Genomic DNA, 19,563 nt, shown 5'->3' with positions numbered 1-19,563 from the left:
GTAAAACCCAACTTCGTAAAGTGGCGACACTCTCCTCCTCCGCCTTCACTCCTCGCTTATCCTCTTTCACGCTCCCTCCTCGACCGTGGCGCCGCCTACACTGCTCGAGCGTAGCAACGGCACCGACATGCGCTTCTCGCCACTCCGTACACGCGCTTCTCGAGCAAAAATGGCGCTGATGCACGGCGCAAGGGCCCACGCTATGCTATTAGGCCAATAGCGGCGTCGGCCTCGGCCAGAGCGTGCGAGGAGGAGGCGGCATTCTTCAAAGCACGCCGCTACTTTACAAAGTTTAAGGGGCTTTAGTGGTATGCATAGGAATGCCGGTATATATTGTGACTTCAGATTGGCATCGTTCTCGGAGAGCGAGGCAAGCACCATTCCGTCGCCAAGATTATTAAATTTCTACTAAAACAGCACGTAGAAAGCTGTTCTAGCTTTATTATTACACAAAAACATGTGTTCAACAACGAGAACTTGTTATTGCATGTACAATTATATGAAACATAAAAAAGTGCCAGCGGGTCGCTATAGTTAGAGAACAGACGACAAGATTCTTGCTCACTTTGGAACAGTTTGCGGTCTGTTCTTGCTTTTCTTCGCTTGGTTATGCATTGTAGATGAGTAAACTTCACTGGAAGATGTAATATGCGTGAATGGAAACATTTTATGAAGATTTCACTTTAAGAGTGCGTTATTTGTGTAACCATATCCACATTTTAGACAAAGCCTCTTACAACACAAGCCTCGCAGACACATATACCGTCATTCCCATGACGGCACAGCACCCCTCAGGAAACTCCCATGGACGGTGGCGCCAGATTTCCCTCTAGATGTTATAGTGAGAAAGTCTATGCTTGGACATCAACAACAGCGACATGATGCTTGCACAGTTGCCCACAGAATTGGTTGGCCCCTGAAACTCAAGTTCCTAGCGAATCGCTGCAGAGGGCGAAGGTATCGAGATGAATCTTGAATGTGAACACGAACAAAAAAAAATGACAGCCTTTTCACTCTGTGAAGATGGAATGGCAGTGAAAGCTGATGACAGTGAAAGCTCTGAAGCAAAAAGCAAAGTGCTTTCGCTGCAATTTTGTCTTCACAGAATGGAGTGGTTGTCATCTATTGTGTTGCAAGCCTGGCATCGTTGTGCTCGTTCGGAGGCGCCCAGGCTCGCGATTGTCACTTTCATTCAGCATTGCGGCAACATTCTTCATCGGTGGTCGTTTCCTGCTGGCGCCGTTTACATTTCTTGTAGCAGTTCCTTGCAGAGCTTCTCGTACGCATGTTGTTCTTTGGGTGTATGAAGTATACAGGACTGCCCCATCAATAACGCAGCTATCTTTGGCACCGATACCTCTCCTGCTTATATACTGCGATAACCTTGATGTTATGCTATTGTCCACAGCGACCATTCTAATCTGTGCCACATTTTGACATCTGTGCTGCCACACTGCACCCGTATGGGTTTGTAAGGAATCGTTAAGTCCATTTCTGTTCAAATGGTGTGGGTGACAAAACTCTGGAAATGACACGTAAGGTGGGGGGGGGGAGGCTTCAGCATCGCTCAGCCCCCTTTGAAGCTGGCGCCTATGCTGTGACAAACGTGGAGCAAGTCGAAAGTGGTACGCCGCGCGGTACTCCACCCAGAAACGATGGTCATGAACACACTGGAGCGCGTCATCTACCTGTGCTACCCTTCTTTCATGGCGGCGCCATGATCGCCCGGCCCTATTTTATTGCTCGCCCTTTCTGGGCGTAGCCATGTTAGTAGAGTGTACTGTGAAACACCCTCTGCTTCCGGGCTCATTCCGACACCAGGTGATCAAGTGTCTGATGGCTGAAACAGATAAGATGAAGGGGAGACGATGTTGCTGGTGCAGATGTTCGCACAGTCTAAATTTAAGTGCATCAAAGATCAAATCCGTCGGCTCAGACAACAGCGCACACGCACAACCGCACTGCCGGCTCAAGCATCTAAAACATCGCCTTCGATATTTGTATCTATTCTATGAAAGCCATCTCTGAAGCATGGATTAGGGCGTCACGTAAAGCCCAAACAAAACTAAGTCGTAGATTTTTAGTAGCCCAAATGTAGTCAACTCACCCGAGTCGACATCAAAATTCTTTTCTGTAGCCCAATCTGGCTATATATAGCCAAACCTGACAACACTGCTGACTGGAAGCGCTGCAAGTCGGTGCACATGTTGACTGTGGCGCCATGAGACATTCATTTATGGGATTGACAGCTGTTTGTGTGCAGACTTGAGTAAGAGCGGCGCGAGAGAGAAAATCTGAGGGCTTTTGCTCCTTGAATATATGACTCTGTCTAGGCACATGTTGCAGGTGTTTGTGCCTAGGCATGCCTGCATTGCGTTGTGGGGTCGAGTTATTTACGCTCAGATGCTAGCTGCCGCGAGACGCGCTTTATACAGTGTAACTAAACAAGGCAGAATGACTTAGAGTGGGCTATTTTCTGCATTGCAGTATTGTATGCAAATGTGACATAAAGAAGGGCTGACACATTCTGTGCTGGACATTGACATACACTGAAAGCACCCATGTCCACTAATGCACAAACCTATCTAAAGCTATTGTCCTGTCATCTTTGATACCTTTTGATACCTTGCACAGTTACTGCAATGTACAAGACTGCACGGAGACTAAAACAGAGGTGTCAGTGCTTGAAAAGAGGTTGTTGTTATTGAAGATTCAGATGAAGCACCAGACAGAAATTACAAGCTCCATTTAATGTGCTTCACGGCTGCAGCATCTCAAAAAAGCTGTATAAGATTCAGTCTAACTGCCAAGCAGCAATGAGCTCTACTGAGCATGTTTTCAATAGTTTGTTAGCCTCCTATAGAAAATCAAATTGGGTCCTGTGCAGGAGTAACCTTTTGTCTAATCGGTATTGATACTACAAATGCTAAAGGATGTTACCTTTTTCCTAGATAATGAGTTTCTTATTGTGCTGTCCTGTGGATGAGTATAAGCGAGGTTCTACAGCACACACCCAGAGGCAACAGCTGGATACACACACACACACGTCTTGCTTTTTGCTTGCATACATGTACATTTTCGCCATTGTTGTCTCTCTCCTCTCTCTCTCTCTCTATATATATATATACATACACACACATTGGTCACAGTTGGCTGCTTTTCACGCAACTTCACAGCACGGCAGGGACAACAATGGCGAAAATGTACATGTATGCAAGCGAAAAGGAGAAAAGCTTGTTCATGCAAGCTTCAGATGCTTGTTTTCATTTTTTGTGCACAAATAAAACAGATGAAGTGTTGGCTTTCAGACAAAGACTTTTTGTTGACAGCAAAGTTTCCACTGAGCAGCTGATCTGCCTCATGATGGTCACCTTATGTTGATGATAATATCAATATGCGTGAGGGGGCACTTTGACTGGAAGTGACACCAACAGAATGAGGAGACATTACAGGGGGGCAATCATCTAGATCTTAAGATTACACTACTATTGAGATTTTCAGAGTGTATAATGAGGCCTCTGTCACTTTGGAGATGCCCTTGCATCATGTGGAATAGATAGCAACATCTGCTGTCTGGTCGCACAGTGTAGCAGTGTCCTCTTGCATGACTGTGGTGGGTCCAGCAAGCAATGATCTGTGCCCATTGTAATCACCAGGCCGCTCCTTTAGAACCTAGAAAGGGAGATAAGAACCAATAAAGCATGCGGCAATATACAAAGTTTTAAAGACACTGCGCATGCGCGAGACGCAAACTGCATTTGGGTTTTGCGTCGGGCACAATATTTGGGCAATATAGCGGGAGCCCCGAAAGCTGCCCCAAAAGCTTTGCATCACCAAACATGGCGACACCTATTGAAGCGACGACTCTGACCTAGCATCAAACTGGGCCCGATTTGTTGTAACGCGTGAAGTGATTGCAGTTATCGTTTTCTCTCAACTAACCTGTGCAATGAAGACTGATTCATTAGACGCTGCTGATCCCGAATTCGATTGTCAATTTCATGGCTCGTAGGCCTAACATGGCTTAACTTGGCTGGTGAAGGCACATAAGGTTGGTTACTCAATAACTAAATGCCACAAATTACTTCTTGCCAATAGAATAACTTCTAAATAGTAATTATACACGAAAGTCAAGATTACACTTATCATAAAATGATATATTTTTTTTTATTATCTATAATAGGTTTTTGTTGATGCCGTAGTGGCGCTGCAAACGTAAAACGCTCTCCGCAAATGCAAGCCCTATTCCAAAAATTTTCATTCATGCATGCCCCAACGCTGGCACCCACAAATTTCTTTGCCAACCCCAAACTTTTGCATGCCGTATTCTAAAGCTTTCTAACAAGTTATGGATAAAGGAGACGAGTTGTATTTTGCACAAATAAGTTTTCCTGAAGCCGTGTTCATGCACATTAAAGAAGGAGTTTTCTTCAAGGAAAATTATTCAAGTGACTGTAGGTGATGAGCTCCATTAATTTACAAGGTATGCCTGTCAATTGGCCTATATTTGCCAGGAGAGTGTACATTACCAACATTATGCAAAGGAACCACTTTTCCAACTTTACGATAGGTCGGAAGTCCACAGGTATTTAGTGACTGCGCAAAAAGCCTTGAAAACATTATGGAAGAATAAGTTTCGGTATTTTTCAAGAATTCTGGCGAAAAATAAAAGCCAGTTTTCATGAATAGATCTTTCTGACAATTGCCAAAGAAAGTCACACAAGAAAAGTTCTAGTTTAGCATTAACAGCACTATAATTACCCCAGCTGTAATTCCTAATTTGCTTTTCTGCTTTCTTTATTGGTGTTAAATTTTTTAATGAGAAGTGCATTGCTAAATGATCTCTCAAGCCAGGTAACTTTGTTACATTAGCAACTAATGAAGGGTGCGTGATAAGTAGTAAATCTAATGTAGTCGCACTAAAGAGCATAATGCATGTCGGACATTTGATGAGTTGTGCAAGACTGAAATCTGAACAAGTGTTTATGAAAGCAGTACATCCTGAGGAATGAGAGCTTACATGAGAATAAGGCTTGGCCCATGAAATGCCTGGAAACTTGATATCACCCACCAGAAATTTGGGTGCTACGAGGTATCAAACCTGCAGCTTGTGGACAATGTTGTGCAATTGAAAGCTGAAACCGGAAGGATGGTCGCAAAGGCGGTAGCAAGTACAAAAGACGACGTCTTTATGATGGAGACGAATACAGACACAAACTAGTTCCCAGGGTGATAGAGCAGGAATGACAAAAGAAGTAAAGTCATGGTTCACTGCCATTAAAACTCCGCCACCGATTTCAGTTCCACAATCACACTGATAAAATGTTTACCTTCTTCCAGAGTTCAAAGCCCTGTTTCGCTCAATATGACAACATCACCACAACACGTGTCAGCTAATTATGATAGGGTATCACATTCGTTCAGTAAACTTCTCATATTACAGTAGAAAAAAGAAACACCTCTGGATACATTGGAACAATTCCTTTTTTGCTATGCTAGTGGGGCCGGCGCCTGTGCTCTGGCCACTCCAGCTGCAAGGGAGGATGCTGTCGTGCCGTCAATTAGGTACACATACTTTGTTAGATGTTTTACAAAAGGTAAAGGTTTTTTATTTAATATTAGCTTATTGTCGCAAAGAACATACGGCTGCCCACTGGCTTTCCAAAATTTAAGGAGTTTTTTACGCGAGTTGCTCAAGTGTGTTATTTATGAAATAACACGCTTGATTGCACCTGAAATGAAGAGAACCGTGCTACAATCAGTCTGCACTTGTTCGGAAGGAATGAAACCAACCCCCGAGTGCGAGAAATCTCATCATCAGGCAACTGCAGACCAAGGCACTTGAATATCTATTCCCGCACCTTTTCCTAGGCACTAGCCCCTGATTCTACACTACAATCTGCAATGCCGTTGAAAGACAAGTTTTTCCCTTCTAGCTCGATCTTCCTGATCGCTACAGAAACCAAGTTCTGCAAGTCTCGTGGCTATATTCCAAGAAAATTACTTGGTCCACTGGAGCAGACACCCTAGAAGCTAAGTCCAAGACCTTTGAGTCAAGCAGTTTTTGATTTTCCTTGACCTCGTTAATGGGTGAATGGATTTGAGGGGCTCATCGTGACATGTGTCCAAATGCGTACTACGCGGCTTGGTTGCGGCTAGGGTTTCCTTATGTTGTGCACTACATTCTTTACGCTGCAGATCAGGATGAAGTTCAACATTGCTGCAAAGTAGGAGGGCTTTTGAAACACGAACAAAATCATTAGCAATAGACAAAAAACCCTTGGGCATGTGAACAGTAGCAGCGCAACGTTGTTAGAATGTTTAGAAAAACGTGACGGAGTTGAACCAAAGCTACACAAACCATTTTCAGGATGCCATCGGTGCTGCATTCCCATGCCCACTGAAGAGGAAAGCCGCTCGCAGACTGCTTATATGATTCTCGGGTAACGCTGGCGGTGTCAATGTGGGTGCATCGTAGAACAGTGTGTCCTTGTTGCACAAAAGATGTCACAATCCTTCATGGCGCTTGCAGCGCTGGTCTATGCACCACACATCTCATAGTCAGCGTATTGAAGGGCTCTTGCATGGGGAACATCATGAACACTAGTAAGCACAAGCAGATGACGCAGGCCAAGTGCACAAATAAGGAAAAGCAGTTTGAGGATGCCATCGGCGGTGGAGGGGTCAAAGTGGTTGCTTCATTGAACGGTGTGTCGCACCAAAGACGTCATGATCCTTGAGGGCACAGGCACCATTGTTTCATGTGCCACACATGTCGTAGTCAGCCGTCAAATCGAAGAAGGACCCTTGCATGGGGCACATCATGAATGCCAGTAAGCATGAGCAGACGATGCAGGGCAACTGCACAAATAGGCAAAAGTAGTTTGAGGGTGCCATTGGTGCTGCATTCCCATGCCCACTCAAGTTTCTTAAAGAGACACCAAAGGCAAGCATTAAGTCAAGCTAAGGTGATAGATTAGTGCTCGAAAAGCTCTAAGGTATCAATATTATCGCAAACAAAGCCTTAATAATGGAGAAATTGAGGTAAATGCAGGACATGATTAGATACCCCCGGGACATTCAAGTACTTGCCCGATCATGAAAGCACTCCTCAGTAAAATTTTGTCACTAGTGCTCAACCATAAGATAAAATAAAATGCTGATTGTCCAGTTCTACTTCATTTCTAGAAAAGAGAACTTTGAAATTACCTTTGGCAACGTCGTCGGCGGTAGAAAGGTTTCGTATTCGCTTGACTCTGTGTTGCCCACACTTTCGCGTTTCAATATTTTGGTATCGCATAGTGCTACGCTGGTTTTGCTGGCTTGCGAAACTCGCATAAACTGCAAGTAGCAGAGAATTCAACTTCCATGTGATGTCGGGGGATGTTTGAATGGTCTACGCCACTTGACCAAATATCAGCTGCAGCGGCGAGTCCACCACTCTGTCTTAGCTTGGTACCGCTGTTTGTTGGGGGCTGTTTTACTCACTGATTGCAGCAAAGGGTGGTGATGGCACATGCAACGTCACCATTCCCCGGCTTGTGTGGCAGGAGATTTTAATTAAGAAAAAAGGTATTCGGACCCTTCAAATACAATTTTTTTATAACTAGGTCTTGGCACAAAACAAGCGTTGTGAGGTTTCTGGAATGGTATTTGAACAGTCGTTATCGACCCCCCTTTCATTACAGACCCTCCTCTTTCATTACATCTCTTGTACCTCCATGGAGTGACCATTAATAAGTGCATTCGTGCTCTTCACGCACATAAAATCATGGCCCCACTCTTGCAATTGTCCCGACACACTGGCATTAATACCCACAATGCTTTATTGGATATCACCATGATTAAGACTTCTGTTAATGCCAGATGGTAACATACAGCAATTGTGGAATCCAGTTACTATCAGTAGCATATGAATAGACAGATTAAGCACCCCCCAAAAAATGTTACATTCACCTCAACATTGCTTGCACATAAAGGCAACTGTCCTGGATATCAAGGTCTGTGGTATTTGCCCATCTGTGCACCTTCTTAGCAGCAGGCGATGTCTGAGTTGACTGGCACACAGCCCTGTCTGCAATTGTTGTTCCAACTGCAGCGTCCATCCTACCACTGAAGCACCATGTGGCCTCTGTCTGCACAGCTTTTGTAGACTCGACAGGCAAAGTTCCATGTGGGCTGCAGCGCTCCGATAGCTGGACAGACAAGAGAAAAATGCATGCGGACATTGAAACATTCTGCAAATAGAGTAACACAGGGCATGAAAGGTCTGCAACAACTTAATTTAGGGGATTTTATGTGCCGAACCCACGATCTGATCATGAGACATAGTGGGGGACTACAGATTAATTATGACCACCTGGGGTTCTTTGATGGCACCTACAACTAAGTACATGGGTGTTTTTACATTTCATCCCCATCAAAATGTGGCCACCGTGGCCAGGATTCGATCCCGCGACCTCGTGCTTAGCAGCACAACACCAGAGCCACTAAGCAAGTGCAATGAGCATGCAACGACTTGTGTAACTATAGATGATTGTTTACAAATGCTAGGCACTCCTGTCATATGGATGTGGTTAGCCATCTGTTGCACACACACATGCATGAAAGGCATCAAGAACAAAGTTGGCAGATAATTATGGACACAGGGAGAGAGTCTCATCTCTACGCCCAATCGCTCAACACCAGGCAGTTGTGGCCAGTCGCCTAGTTGAGGCTCACCCACCCGATCGTAACACGTGCTGCTTGCTGCAGCGAGCCCATCCTAACTAAATGACTCAGCAATTTTTAGAACAGATGGATGTCAGGAGACAAGACGCTTTCAAATCGCTCTGAGCTACTGGTCCTCATTTTACTGTGAACTATGGATGCCGCAACTTCACAAAAGCTTCTACACAGAAAGCAGCCCTGCTTTGGACTGTCTGCCTCATCCATTCCCGAGCGTGGTCAAATAACAATATGCATTGCGTGATGACTACAATATCATGATTGAAAGTTACTTCCAACCATCTCTTCAAACAGGTTGGACAGCAAGTCACCGATTGTGAGTGAAACTTTCATGATGTGATACTATCGAAGTTCTAGTGCAAAGCTTTGTTCCTTTATGTTTCAATCAAGAATAACACAGCATGGCCACAATGCCGAAAGTGTGATTGAGCGATGCTTGACTTGCAGAATAGTGCCTGCCCTCTTCCATATGTAGCCATCGCTGCACCACTCACTAAATGATCTGGCTAGAAATTACCGGTGATCTCCACTTGTTCCTTGGGCTCCAACAAGTCTGCACTGTAAACAAGAATACACATGATAGTGCACTGTCTTGTTTCTGTTGGGGCCCATTTTTAGTACTGCTCATTTTTCTGAGTCGTGTACCAGTTAAGTCATTCACATACATTATCTAAATGCATCAATTCGCAAACGAAACTTGTTTTTTTTATATCCTTTTTAAAAATAGCACAATTTTATGTGAAGTGGCTGAACTTTTGTCAGAAGTTAAGCAAAGTGTTGTTTTGGCAATGCAAAAAAGTGCACTCTCGTTGTTAAAGCATTCTTGTCCCGGACGTGCGAGGAGTTTGCATGGTGTACAGTTTTTCACTCACTCACTCACTCAAACACACACACACACACACACACACACACACACACACACACACACACACACACACACACACACACACACACACACACACACACACACACACACACACACACACACACACACACACACAAAACTAATAACCAGGTCGTGTAGGCAAAGTTACTGGAATACACTCCCAAAGCTTTCTACATGCAACAAAGAAGGAAAGGAATTCATGGCGTGATTGATCACTTTTGGACGCGGATAAAAAAAAAATTAGCGCGTGAATCTGCTATCGCAAACATCAAGGAACAGCGGAGCTGGGGGAAACCCAGCAAAAGTTAAAGTGTGCTGTTTGGCACTATACTTTACTGGCACACGCAACCCAAGATCTTGCAGCCTCTTCCGTTTGCTAGCGCTCAGGATTTCTTCTCGGTGTTCTGCGTAGTACCTCGCAGAATTCAATCTGCTGCGTTCGCGAGCTTCAGAATCTTCTTGCCTCTTGCGACGCCTTGCTTCAACTTCCCTAGCTCTCGCTTCAGGATCGGATCTCCGTCGACGCATCCGTTCACGATCAGCTTCTCGACGCCGCTCCAGTCGAGCGGCTTCTTCCTCGGGAGTCCTGACGGTAGCCTTCGCCATTGCTAAACAAACGAATTACATACAAACAGAACACCTACATAAGCATAGCGAAGGGAAACTGGGTAACGCTGAGCTTATCACCTATTACCACCGAACACCTGTGCAACGTTTATATAAACGTTGCACCTATGCTATAACTCCATAGAAAAAGAAAATGATAACTCCCCCACCCCTCCTCTGGCTTCTGAATTGGATTGACACGGCTCGCTACGTGCTTGCGCGCGCAGATTGCTGTGCGCCTGGTTTGTGCACTCGGCTGCTATGGCACCTGTTGCGGTGGCAAATGGCATGGCAACTTGCATGAGTGATGTAATGGGTACAATTCCACAAAGTTAAGGCTGCACAATAACGTGTAAAAACAGGTGCATTTGGTTTTTGTTTACTAATGCGTGGCCACAAAATAAATTTACTTTATCACTGTTTCTTTTGGGCCTTAAGTCAAAGCATGAGTGAAATAAATGCTTTTCTAGAGTAAATGTTTTACAACTGCTAAACAAGCTGTTCCTTGCAGCCTGGGCGTGTGCCAGCTGCATAAATTTACAAAAAATTTGATTTCTGGAGTTTTACATACCAACACAAAAATATGATTATGGGGCACGCCGTAGTAGGGGACTCCAGATTAATTTTGAACACCTGGGGCTCTTTAATGTGCTTTAATGTTCCAATTAATGTAATGTACACAATGGTAGGTGCTATTACTTGTGCGCATGCTTGCACTGTTGCACATGAGATTACTTACATAATCAATGGGTGCGCATGGCTCTGGCTGTGCCGACTCCACTTCATCTCCAGGAAGCTAGGATAAAAAAATCGGCGAACGCAAACATCAAGATCACACGGTACCAAAACGCGCTGCCAAAAAGAGAATAACGGCTCTAACGCTCTTTTACGTCTAGTCATCGAAGAGTACTAAACAAAAGAGCTCACGCAATAGCAGCATCGGCGAAAAAAAAGTTGTTTTACATGAGAGCGCTGCACACGCCTGAAAAGATATCGCGCTCAAAACAAAGCGCAGCACTTCCTGATTAACAGACCGGTAAAATAATTTTGACACATACCCTTCGTCTCTTCGTAGGCACGTAGTCGCCTCTCACTATTCGTCGTCGCCCGACTTTGACCTGCGCAAGATATGAGCGTCACTTGCGACTGTTTCTTCGATAAGGAGCGTTCTCGCTTGACTAGCAGCAGGTTACGTAGTACATACATACCTTCCGCTCATAGCCGAGGCTCCTCATCGGTATCGGGTTCGTTTCGGTACGTTCGCCAGAAACGAAATGTACCGAGCATACCCGCGAACTGTCGGACGGTAGGAAGTCCTTCCTGTTGACGCTCGCAATCCACAAACGCCGGTGCTCTGGGTCAGCAGGAAAACGGTGAAACTTGACGAGTTCGCAACCACAAACACGCCGTGGCTGTTGATGCACGTCGCACGTTTGTTCCGCCAACAGCTTCCTCTTTCTATAATTATTCGTACAGCCGAAGATAACGCAGTGGTTCCCCGATGACCTGGTGTTAGCTGACATCGCATGAATATTCCGCAGGATGCGCTAAAACCGTAAAATGTTCACATCCAAGCAGCAGCACATGCATTCCGTGCCGCACCACGCCGTTTCGCCCAAGCCAGAAAGGAGGAAAGGCGCATGTTGCCAGACTTTCCTCCTCGCCCGATGAAACGGTCTATACGATCGCGTATCGCTGCTTTCCATGGAGGAAGGAATAGAATAGAAACTTTATTGCAATGGAAAATACTTGAAGGAGGGGTGGTCAGAGCCTCTCAGTCCAGGGCCCCACTGGCCTCTGCCGCCTGCCTGACCTGAAAACTTTCCTTCCTCCATGTTTCCTTTCCTCTGGATTAATTCGGAGCGTCTTAATTGGTGCAGGCACACAGACCTGTTGTGCGCCTGCTTTTTGCACTGCGCTGACCTGGCTTTCAACATAAGACGAAGTGAGCGTAGCTTCAACGCGGAAGTGCTGCGCCGCGGGCGTACCGTGTATGTAAGCGCGCAGCAATGCCTGGAGACATTCATACAAAAGCAAAGGGTCAGAAAACTGCGCTTTATTTTCCATTGCTTTGTCATGTACCTTCACACTGGGTAGCGCCGAGCGATCGCTTCTAACAAACACAGAAATGAGACTTTGCAGCGCGTGTGGCCATTGACTCCCACCACAGCCACGTGAGGTGCGACTCTTGCAGCGGTGCGCCCTGCGGCGCATTTACATTCGCTCGCCTGTGCCGTGCAGGAGAGGAGGTGGCGCTTCACTTTCTGCCAATAACTTTCTATTCGATCGGGTCCACAAAGTTCACGCTGTGGTTTACTGTTTCCCATTGCAGATTGACGCTCGCCCAGGTCCTTGCAGGTACCCCAGTACTCCGATGACGCCACGCGACCTGGTCTGGCGGTGGCCGAACAGCACTTGAAATCCGGAGCGAGCCGAAGCGGTCGTACGAACTCTTCCTCCGCAGCTCAATCGCTGATAATTTGGCTGATGGTGACAAAAATATTGGGGTCAATTCGCGTGGCGGCCATGGCTACGAGTGCAGCGAGCAAGGCGGCTCGTCTTTTGTAGCCCGGGGATCCGTTGCAGCAGAACCCTCTGATAAGGATGGTTCACCCAGGAACGTTGATGTAGCTTGGACCTGGCGGTCTGGAGCTTCACGAACATGCAGGGGCCCAGGCACAGATGCCAGGCCACATATTTTCGAGCTTCCTCGATCATGCAGAGCGACACGCAGTCGACAGAGAAAAGGGAAGCAGAGACAAGCGATCGCACAGCAATCTGCGCTCGGAAAAGCGCGCGCAAGCACTTAGCGAGCCGCGCCAATCCAATCCAGAAGCCAGAAAGGGGTGAGGAGAGGAGGGGAACAAGCTAACCCCAAGGAGTGAGCTCATAGCCAATGACAAGAGGCAGCATAATCTGGAAGTTAGGAGGGAGGGAGGAAATGCCCTAGTACTTATCGGTGGGGATTCAAATATGAGGAGGTGCAAAAGAGCTATAATGAAGCGTGCAAAGGATGATAAGTGGGTAGCAGTCGGGACGTTCCCAGACAGGACAATGGACGCAGTACTGAGAGAAACAAAAAGCGAGCTTTCTGAGAATGTTGCAGAGCGCAATTTGGTAGGGGTAGCGGCGGGGCTAAACGATGTCTTGAATGGTGAAGCCGCAAAAGTAGTGGAAAGATTAGCGGAGGAAGTTGACGATTTAAGGGTGATAGCACAGGAAGTCCAGATCGTGGTATGCACAGTGCCGGAGGTGCAAGGACGGAACGGAGAAATTGCCAAGGACGTTGTCGCTGTTAATCGTGAGATAAGAAAGCTAAGCCAGGAGAAAGGATTTGAAGCGGCAGACATAAACAGAGAAGTGCATAGAGCAGGCTTTGGCGGAGGCTTTACACGCGATGGCATCCACTTTAATGGAAGGCTAGGAGCCGAGATCGGCTGGCGCCTGGCAGGTCGGGCAGTAGCTTTTTTGGGGGTCTACTGCGCCTCAGGGCGTATGGTTAGATAGAAACTGTGTCGAAATTAAGTGCAGCAATAGAGACTGACGCCAATAATATGGCCTCTAGGAGGTCCAGGAAAAAACTACAAAAATAAATTTAACACCAGGATCAGGTACATAAACATGCAAGGCGGTAGAAAAAGAGCGAAGTGGTTAGAAATACAACAGCAGTTAAAGGATGAAAAAGTAGGTGAGTACGCGCTATGCGAAACATATCTCAGGGATCTAGAAGACCCACCGTTTATTGAAGGCTAAGTCTGGGAAGGGAGCAATAGAACAACAACGGAGAGGAAGGGAGGAGGAGTAGGTACATCAAGGAACAGATTGGAAAAGAATAAAGTTAACTTGCAAAGAACATGTCTGGGTATCAGGTACAATGGCCGGTAAAGAGACATGGCTAGGAGTAGTTTATTTAGGGACGGGCCAAACGCATGCAGGCAAGAGAACAAGGAGCTAGTGAAGTGTCTCGATGACGATATAAAGCAGTTTGGAGAAGGTGCCGATATTTGTCTGCTGGGTGAGATGAATGGCCACATCGAGGATCTGGATGGATACACAAATTGTAATGGGAGGTTGATGCTAGACTTCTGTGAGCGACACAACCTAGTTATAGTAAATAGAGAAACTAAGTGTGAGGGACAAATCACGTGGGAGTCCCGTAACAGACAAACGACTATTGATTACTGCTTAATGTCGCAGGGGTTGTATAGCAAGCTCGCAAAAATGAAAATAGACGAAGAGGGGAAGTACAGCCTCGGAAGTGTTCATAAGCGTATTAGTCTACAGCTGGGAGCCCTGCTCAAAAGAGAAAAGCAGGGAAGTCAAAAAGAGTACGCAAAATTAAATGACGAACAAATAGCGGCCGGCATAGAGGTAGCAATAGAGAAACATCCCATGGAAAGGTGGGAATATAATCAGTTAAAACTACTCATTAGTACAAAAATAAAAGAAGTGAAAAGAGTAAACCGCTGGAGAGGAAAGAGGAAGCCACGAAGTTGGTTGAATAAGGCCGGAAATTAGGGAGGCCATCGAACGACGGTTGGCATCTCGGGAACACAGAGAAGCAAAGAGGGCGCAGTTATCTGAAGAGGAAATAGGCCGAAAATGGCAATCTTATAAACAAAAGAAACAACAAGTGCAGGCGCTCGTCCAGGCTAAAATAAAGCAGTCCTCTGATCGCTGGCTGGCTGAAGTTCGCGATGCAACTAATAAAGGGAGGTTAACAAAATTCTGGAACCATATATAAGCTGGCTGGGTAAAGCTAATCGCAGAAAGCAGGGACAGATTCACGATGCCGAAGGAAATTGTTTAGAGGGAGATGACGCTGTGAACTACATCGCTTCAATTATAGCAGAGTCATTTAGGAAAGACGATAGGGTAATCGCCCCAAATGAGGGAGCAACACAGGATAGCATATATATATAATAGAAAACAGCTTAGAACTGACCAATCTTAACTGGAAAAAGGCGGAAGCAAATGTTCCAAAATGCACGTCCGCGCGCGGATAGAAGAAATTCCAATCAAGGCAATTAATGAACTTGGCCCAAGAAGCAACGAAACGCTGATAAAAGCATTGGAGGCAGTCATAACAAATAAGCAAAATACGCACAGCTGGAAATAGAGTAAAATGAATTTGATTTATAAAGGGAAAGGTGATAAGAAAAACATAAAATCCTTCCGACCAATTACGATAACATCAGTTATATATAGGCTGGCGGTGCAGGCGGTGAAATTAAAAATGCAGTCATGGGTAGAAAGTAATAGAATACTCGGAGAATTTCAGAACGGGTTCAGAAGTGGTAGGCGCTTAGATGATAGCCTGTTCGTGCTTACCCAGTGCATACAAATAGCTAAGGCGAAAAATAGACCTCTGTATTTAGCCTTCCCGGACATAATTAGTGGTGCATACTACAATGTGAACAGGGAACTCCTGTGGAACATATTAAAAACTGAAGGTATCGGTAATGAGGTAATTGATTTTCTACAGGAACTATATCGAGAAAATAATGTAGAACTAACGTGGGAAGGAATGTAGAGTACGACAACTGTCGAGGTACACAAAGGATGAAGGCAAGGTTGTCCTCTATCACCGCTGCTGTTCATGCTTTATATGACAAGTATGGAAAGAAGGTTACAACGAAGCAATCTAGGGTATAATCTGTCGTACAGATTAGGCGGAAACTTAGTTGAGCAACGACTTGCGGGTTTAATGTATGCGGACGACATTGTACTGTTAGCAGAGAGCCAGGAAGATTTGCCAACTCTGGTTAATTACTGTGGAGACGAAGGAAACAGTTCAGGTTTCAGTTTTAGTGCAGTTAAGTCCAGTGGGATGTTTTAACTGATCAGGAGCTTACAATACAAGACCATGAAATACCCCGAGTGGCCGAATATAAATGTCTCGGGGTATGGATAAACAAAGGGCAGATGTACACGGACAAGCACGAGCAGTCTCTCATAGCAAAAGGGCGAAGAGGTGCCGGGATAATGAAGCATAGGGCATTGGGGGCGGTACAACAGGCATGAGGCACTGAGAGGTATTTGGAAGGGAGTAATGGTGACGGGGCTTACAGCTGTGGGAAGATTAGCACTAGGTGCCCACGGGAAAACCACATACGAAGCAGTACAGTGGGATATGGGCTGGGCATCGTTTGAAGCACGGGAAGCTCAGAGTAAAATCCTATACGAAAAACGCCTGACGAAATTGGACGATAACAGGTGAGCAGCTAAGTTATTTAAATACCTATGCAGAAAGAGCGTTGACTCACAATGGCGGAAAAGGACTAGGAAGCTAACCAGTAAGTATGCCAAACACGAAGACGAAGAATAAGCATTGAACGACAGGTTAAAAACGCGGAAGCTAAAAATTGGATAAATTCAATGGAAAAGAAGCATAGTGTTGAACTATATCGAGAGTGGAAACAGCAGATCAGGAAGGAAGCGTTTTACGATAACTCAAGAGGCAGTGCCCTTCTCTTTGAAGCTAGGTCAGGATGTCTTAGAACGCGGAACTATAAAAAGAAATTTAACGAAGAAGAAGACACATGTACTGTGTGTGGTAAATCTGTAGAAACAATAGAACACCACATACTAAAATGTGATGGTATCAATCCCGATGTCGATGCGGCCACAGTCACGCTTCCTGAGGCCCTAGGGTTCAGAGATAATAATAGTCATGTGAATAAATATGCGGTGGAAATTAGCAAAAGGTGATCGGAGGATTGGTGACTCAAAAGCAGAGAGGTGAGATAAGGTTAAAAGGGTAGGAAGACGTATTTAAAGAAAATCGAGAATTTTAATAGCACACAGCACAGGTAAACAAAAATAAAAGGCAAAATAAAAAGCTGAGCATGGTGGCAACTGCCATCACCCCGTTTTAAAGGGGACGGTCCTACCTTCCATCCATCCATCCATCCATCCATCCATCCATCCATCCATCCATCCATCCATCAGTCCACGCGAACTTGAGTTAAAGCTGCCAAGGCCTTATTTTCGGGACATATTGAATGGCAGCCTCCATATTGAACGGACATTTGAATAGTCATGCGGCCAAGCCAGGTCACTGCATCGTTCGAGCAGGCCATGGCCTGCTCGAACGACGTGAAACGGATAAAACTTCTGGGGCAACCGCACGTACTCTGAGCGTCTCGTCGATTAGAGGAAATATTTCCGGGGTCGCTGTAAGATTTTTGCTTTAATCCTGACGACCAGATCTCTGACCGTGACGTGAAAAGATCACGTTCGGGTGAGCATAAAGCGAAATTTCCATTCGTTCCATGGGTTATTGTTGAGGCCTGCCACATCACAGGCCACGCGTTCTCAAGCTCACGCCACCCTTCCCTATGTTCCCAATGAGTGAGCGAGGCCTTGGCACATGTTATAAAACCTATGAAGTCGATGTAGCCCACGTTTCCGCCCACTATATATAGTTGCAGCATGAACTAGTAGACGAGAAGATGCAGGTGTTTCTTTGCGTTGTACGCAAAATATACCCTGCGCGAATCGTGACAGGCTTTACAACGAGGAAAGCAGTAATTTTGAAAGCGCTGAAGCAACAAATGTATGATCTCGACGAGAAGAATCAGAAATGAATCATGAGTGAAAAAGCATAATTTCCAATGCACTTGCGGAGCATGTGCACGGCAGTCTGACTATGCCATTGACCGAGACAAAGCTTCCATATAATTGACAAGGAAACTGGATTTGAAGGCGCTATGCTTAAGAGTGCACTCTTAGGCATAGTTACACCCTTTGGGGTGTATATCTGCCACACAACGATAATCGCCATCTGCCTTGCTAGCGTTTCCTTTCTTGAAAACGCCGCGCCCGCTACTTTCCTGTCGGGAATGCTATGTCATGCTGATAACGCGCATGCCGTTCATTAATTTACTGGAAAGTACCGGTCTCGCCGCGTCAAAGAAAGGAAATGCAGACAAGACAGATGACGAGCTTCATTATCGACGCTGTAATGACGTATTCACTTCTCCTGGCATCCTCGCCTCAATGGTAAGCTCAACCTACTTAGCGGTAGATTTATAGCTTACCGTTAACAGTACACTCAGTTTAATTGAGACTAAACGTAGACATGCGCAATGGGCCAGTCATATATCACTGCTTCAAACCATTACGTTATTAAGCTGCTTTCTATGTGCACCGAGCCCGTAGTACTAACCCCAGAGAACATGCTAAACTACGCACAACCCGTTATTATGGCGCACATATCTTAATGGCGGAGCGTTCATGTGCGCGATACGGAGGTTTCCGAAAGCCTATGAAGTCAATTCGACACATATATACCTGCACTTTGTAGCATGAACTGGCACGTGTGAAGGACATGCTGTAAAATGGTCTTTCGGCGTGGTATAGGTATGCCATATGCACGAACTGTGACTACGTTCACCTGAACAAAAGATGCATTTTCGAAAAGTGCGCTTGAAGCAACATGCATGTATTATGTGAAAGCGAAAAATGTCGCAACGTACCTGGGGGCGCAGGACGTGGCAGCCTCTAAACATATGATATTGGCTTTCTTGGATAAGGTTTTCGTTATCGCCAAGAAATTAATCTTTAAATTTCACGTCAGTATCCCGCCGGGTGCTTCCTATCAGACTACACAAAAGGCTGAATTGCAGCGATGGCATTATTCCGTATACATACGTAAGATATAGGTGGAATTTCTAACACTTACTCTTTGCAAACAAAGCTTCCGTACAAATGCGTGGGGGCTCTTATCAGTCATATGCTATCAAATATCTTTACAATGACGTTGAAGGGAGAGCAAAAATTACTTCGTTATATATTTATTACTGCCCTTCAATGTAATGCATGCGTAATGAAGTGCACAAATTTTAACTTGCATAGAAGATGGCTTCGCGGCCAGTAGAACCGCTACATGGGCACGTGCGCTGAAGAGAGAACAGCAGAAGAAATTTCAGCGTCCTCAACACACAACCTCTTAGCACATGACACGATTGCGTTTGCGATAGCGGCTACATGCCTTCTGTTTCAACGTGATGGTCTTTCGTTTCCGCTTTCGGTTGGCTTGCATCTAGCATCGCGAAATGGCGACGTGGTTGAATAGGTTGCACGCTGCGACACCAACAGCGTTTGTCGTTTTCGAGCAAAACGTGCTAGAGTTACTGTATATGCTACCAAAGTTTTGGTAGCATATACAGTAACTCTAACACGTGCCACACAGGGAAGCATTGCCTCTGAGATTGCACCGGTACTATCTCTGAGGCCACGCCTAGCTGCACTAGCCTGCGCGGTGCCGCAGTGAGAGAAATTTATGCACAGGTACGCGCAGTGATGAGAAAGAACAGTGTTCGACGGCGCATTCAACGCAA

At 45.6% G+C, this 19,563-nt stretch overlaps 2 protein-coding genes across 7 annotated transcripts in view; both read right to left on the bottom strand.

The window, feature by feature from the left end:
• Positions 1-19,563, bottom strand: part of LOC139050417 (uncharacterized) — a 44,526-nt gene that overhangs the window by 9,644 nt on the left and 15,319 nt on the right. The gene's annotated exons all lie outside the window — the stretch shown is intronic.
• LOC139051098 (uncharacterized) lies at positions 851-11,911 on the bottom strand. Of its 6 annotated transcripts, none has more exons than XM_070528211.1 (7): positions 11,428-11,911; positions 11,278-11,337; positions 10,959-11,015; positions 10,029-10,221; positions 7,957-8,195; positions 6,362-6,861; positions 851-3,672 (listed from the first exon to the last, which is right to left on the bottom strand). In XM_070528211.1, exons 1-4 carry the CDS (start codon positions 11,740-11,742, stop codon positions 10,039-10,041), a joined length of 615 nt encoding a protein of 204 aa, XP_070384312.1. In that variant the 5' UTR covers positions 11,743-11,911; the 3' UTR covers positions 851-3,672; positions 6,362-6,861; positions 7,957-8,195; positions 10,029-10,038. The 6 variants fall into 6 exon arrangements, with proteins under 6 accessions (XP_070384312.1, XP_070384311.1, XP_070384310.1 ...); XM_070528210.1 differs by having other exon boundaries at positions 9,950-10,221; positions 11,428-11,910; XM_070528209.1 differs by having other exon boundaries at positions 8,028-8,195; positions 10,077-10,221; positions 11,428-11,910.

This window comes from Dermacentor albipictus, chromosome 10, assembly GCF_038994185.2.
Source record: "Dermacentor albipictus isolate Rhodes 1998 colony chromosome 10, USDA_Dalb.pri_finalv2, whole genome shotgun sequence".
Taxonomy (NCBI): Eukaryota; Metazoa; Arthropoda; class Arachnida; order Ixodida; family Ixodidae; genus Dermacentor; species Dermacentor albipictus.
Note: the sequence above shows the minus strand (reverse complement) of the source record. Positions and strands in the feature narration are given on the sequence as shown.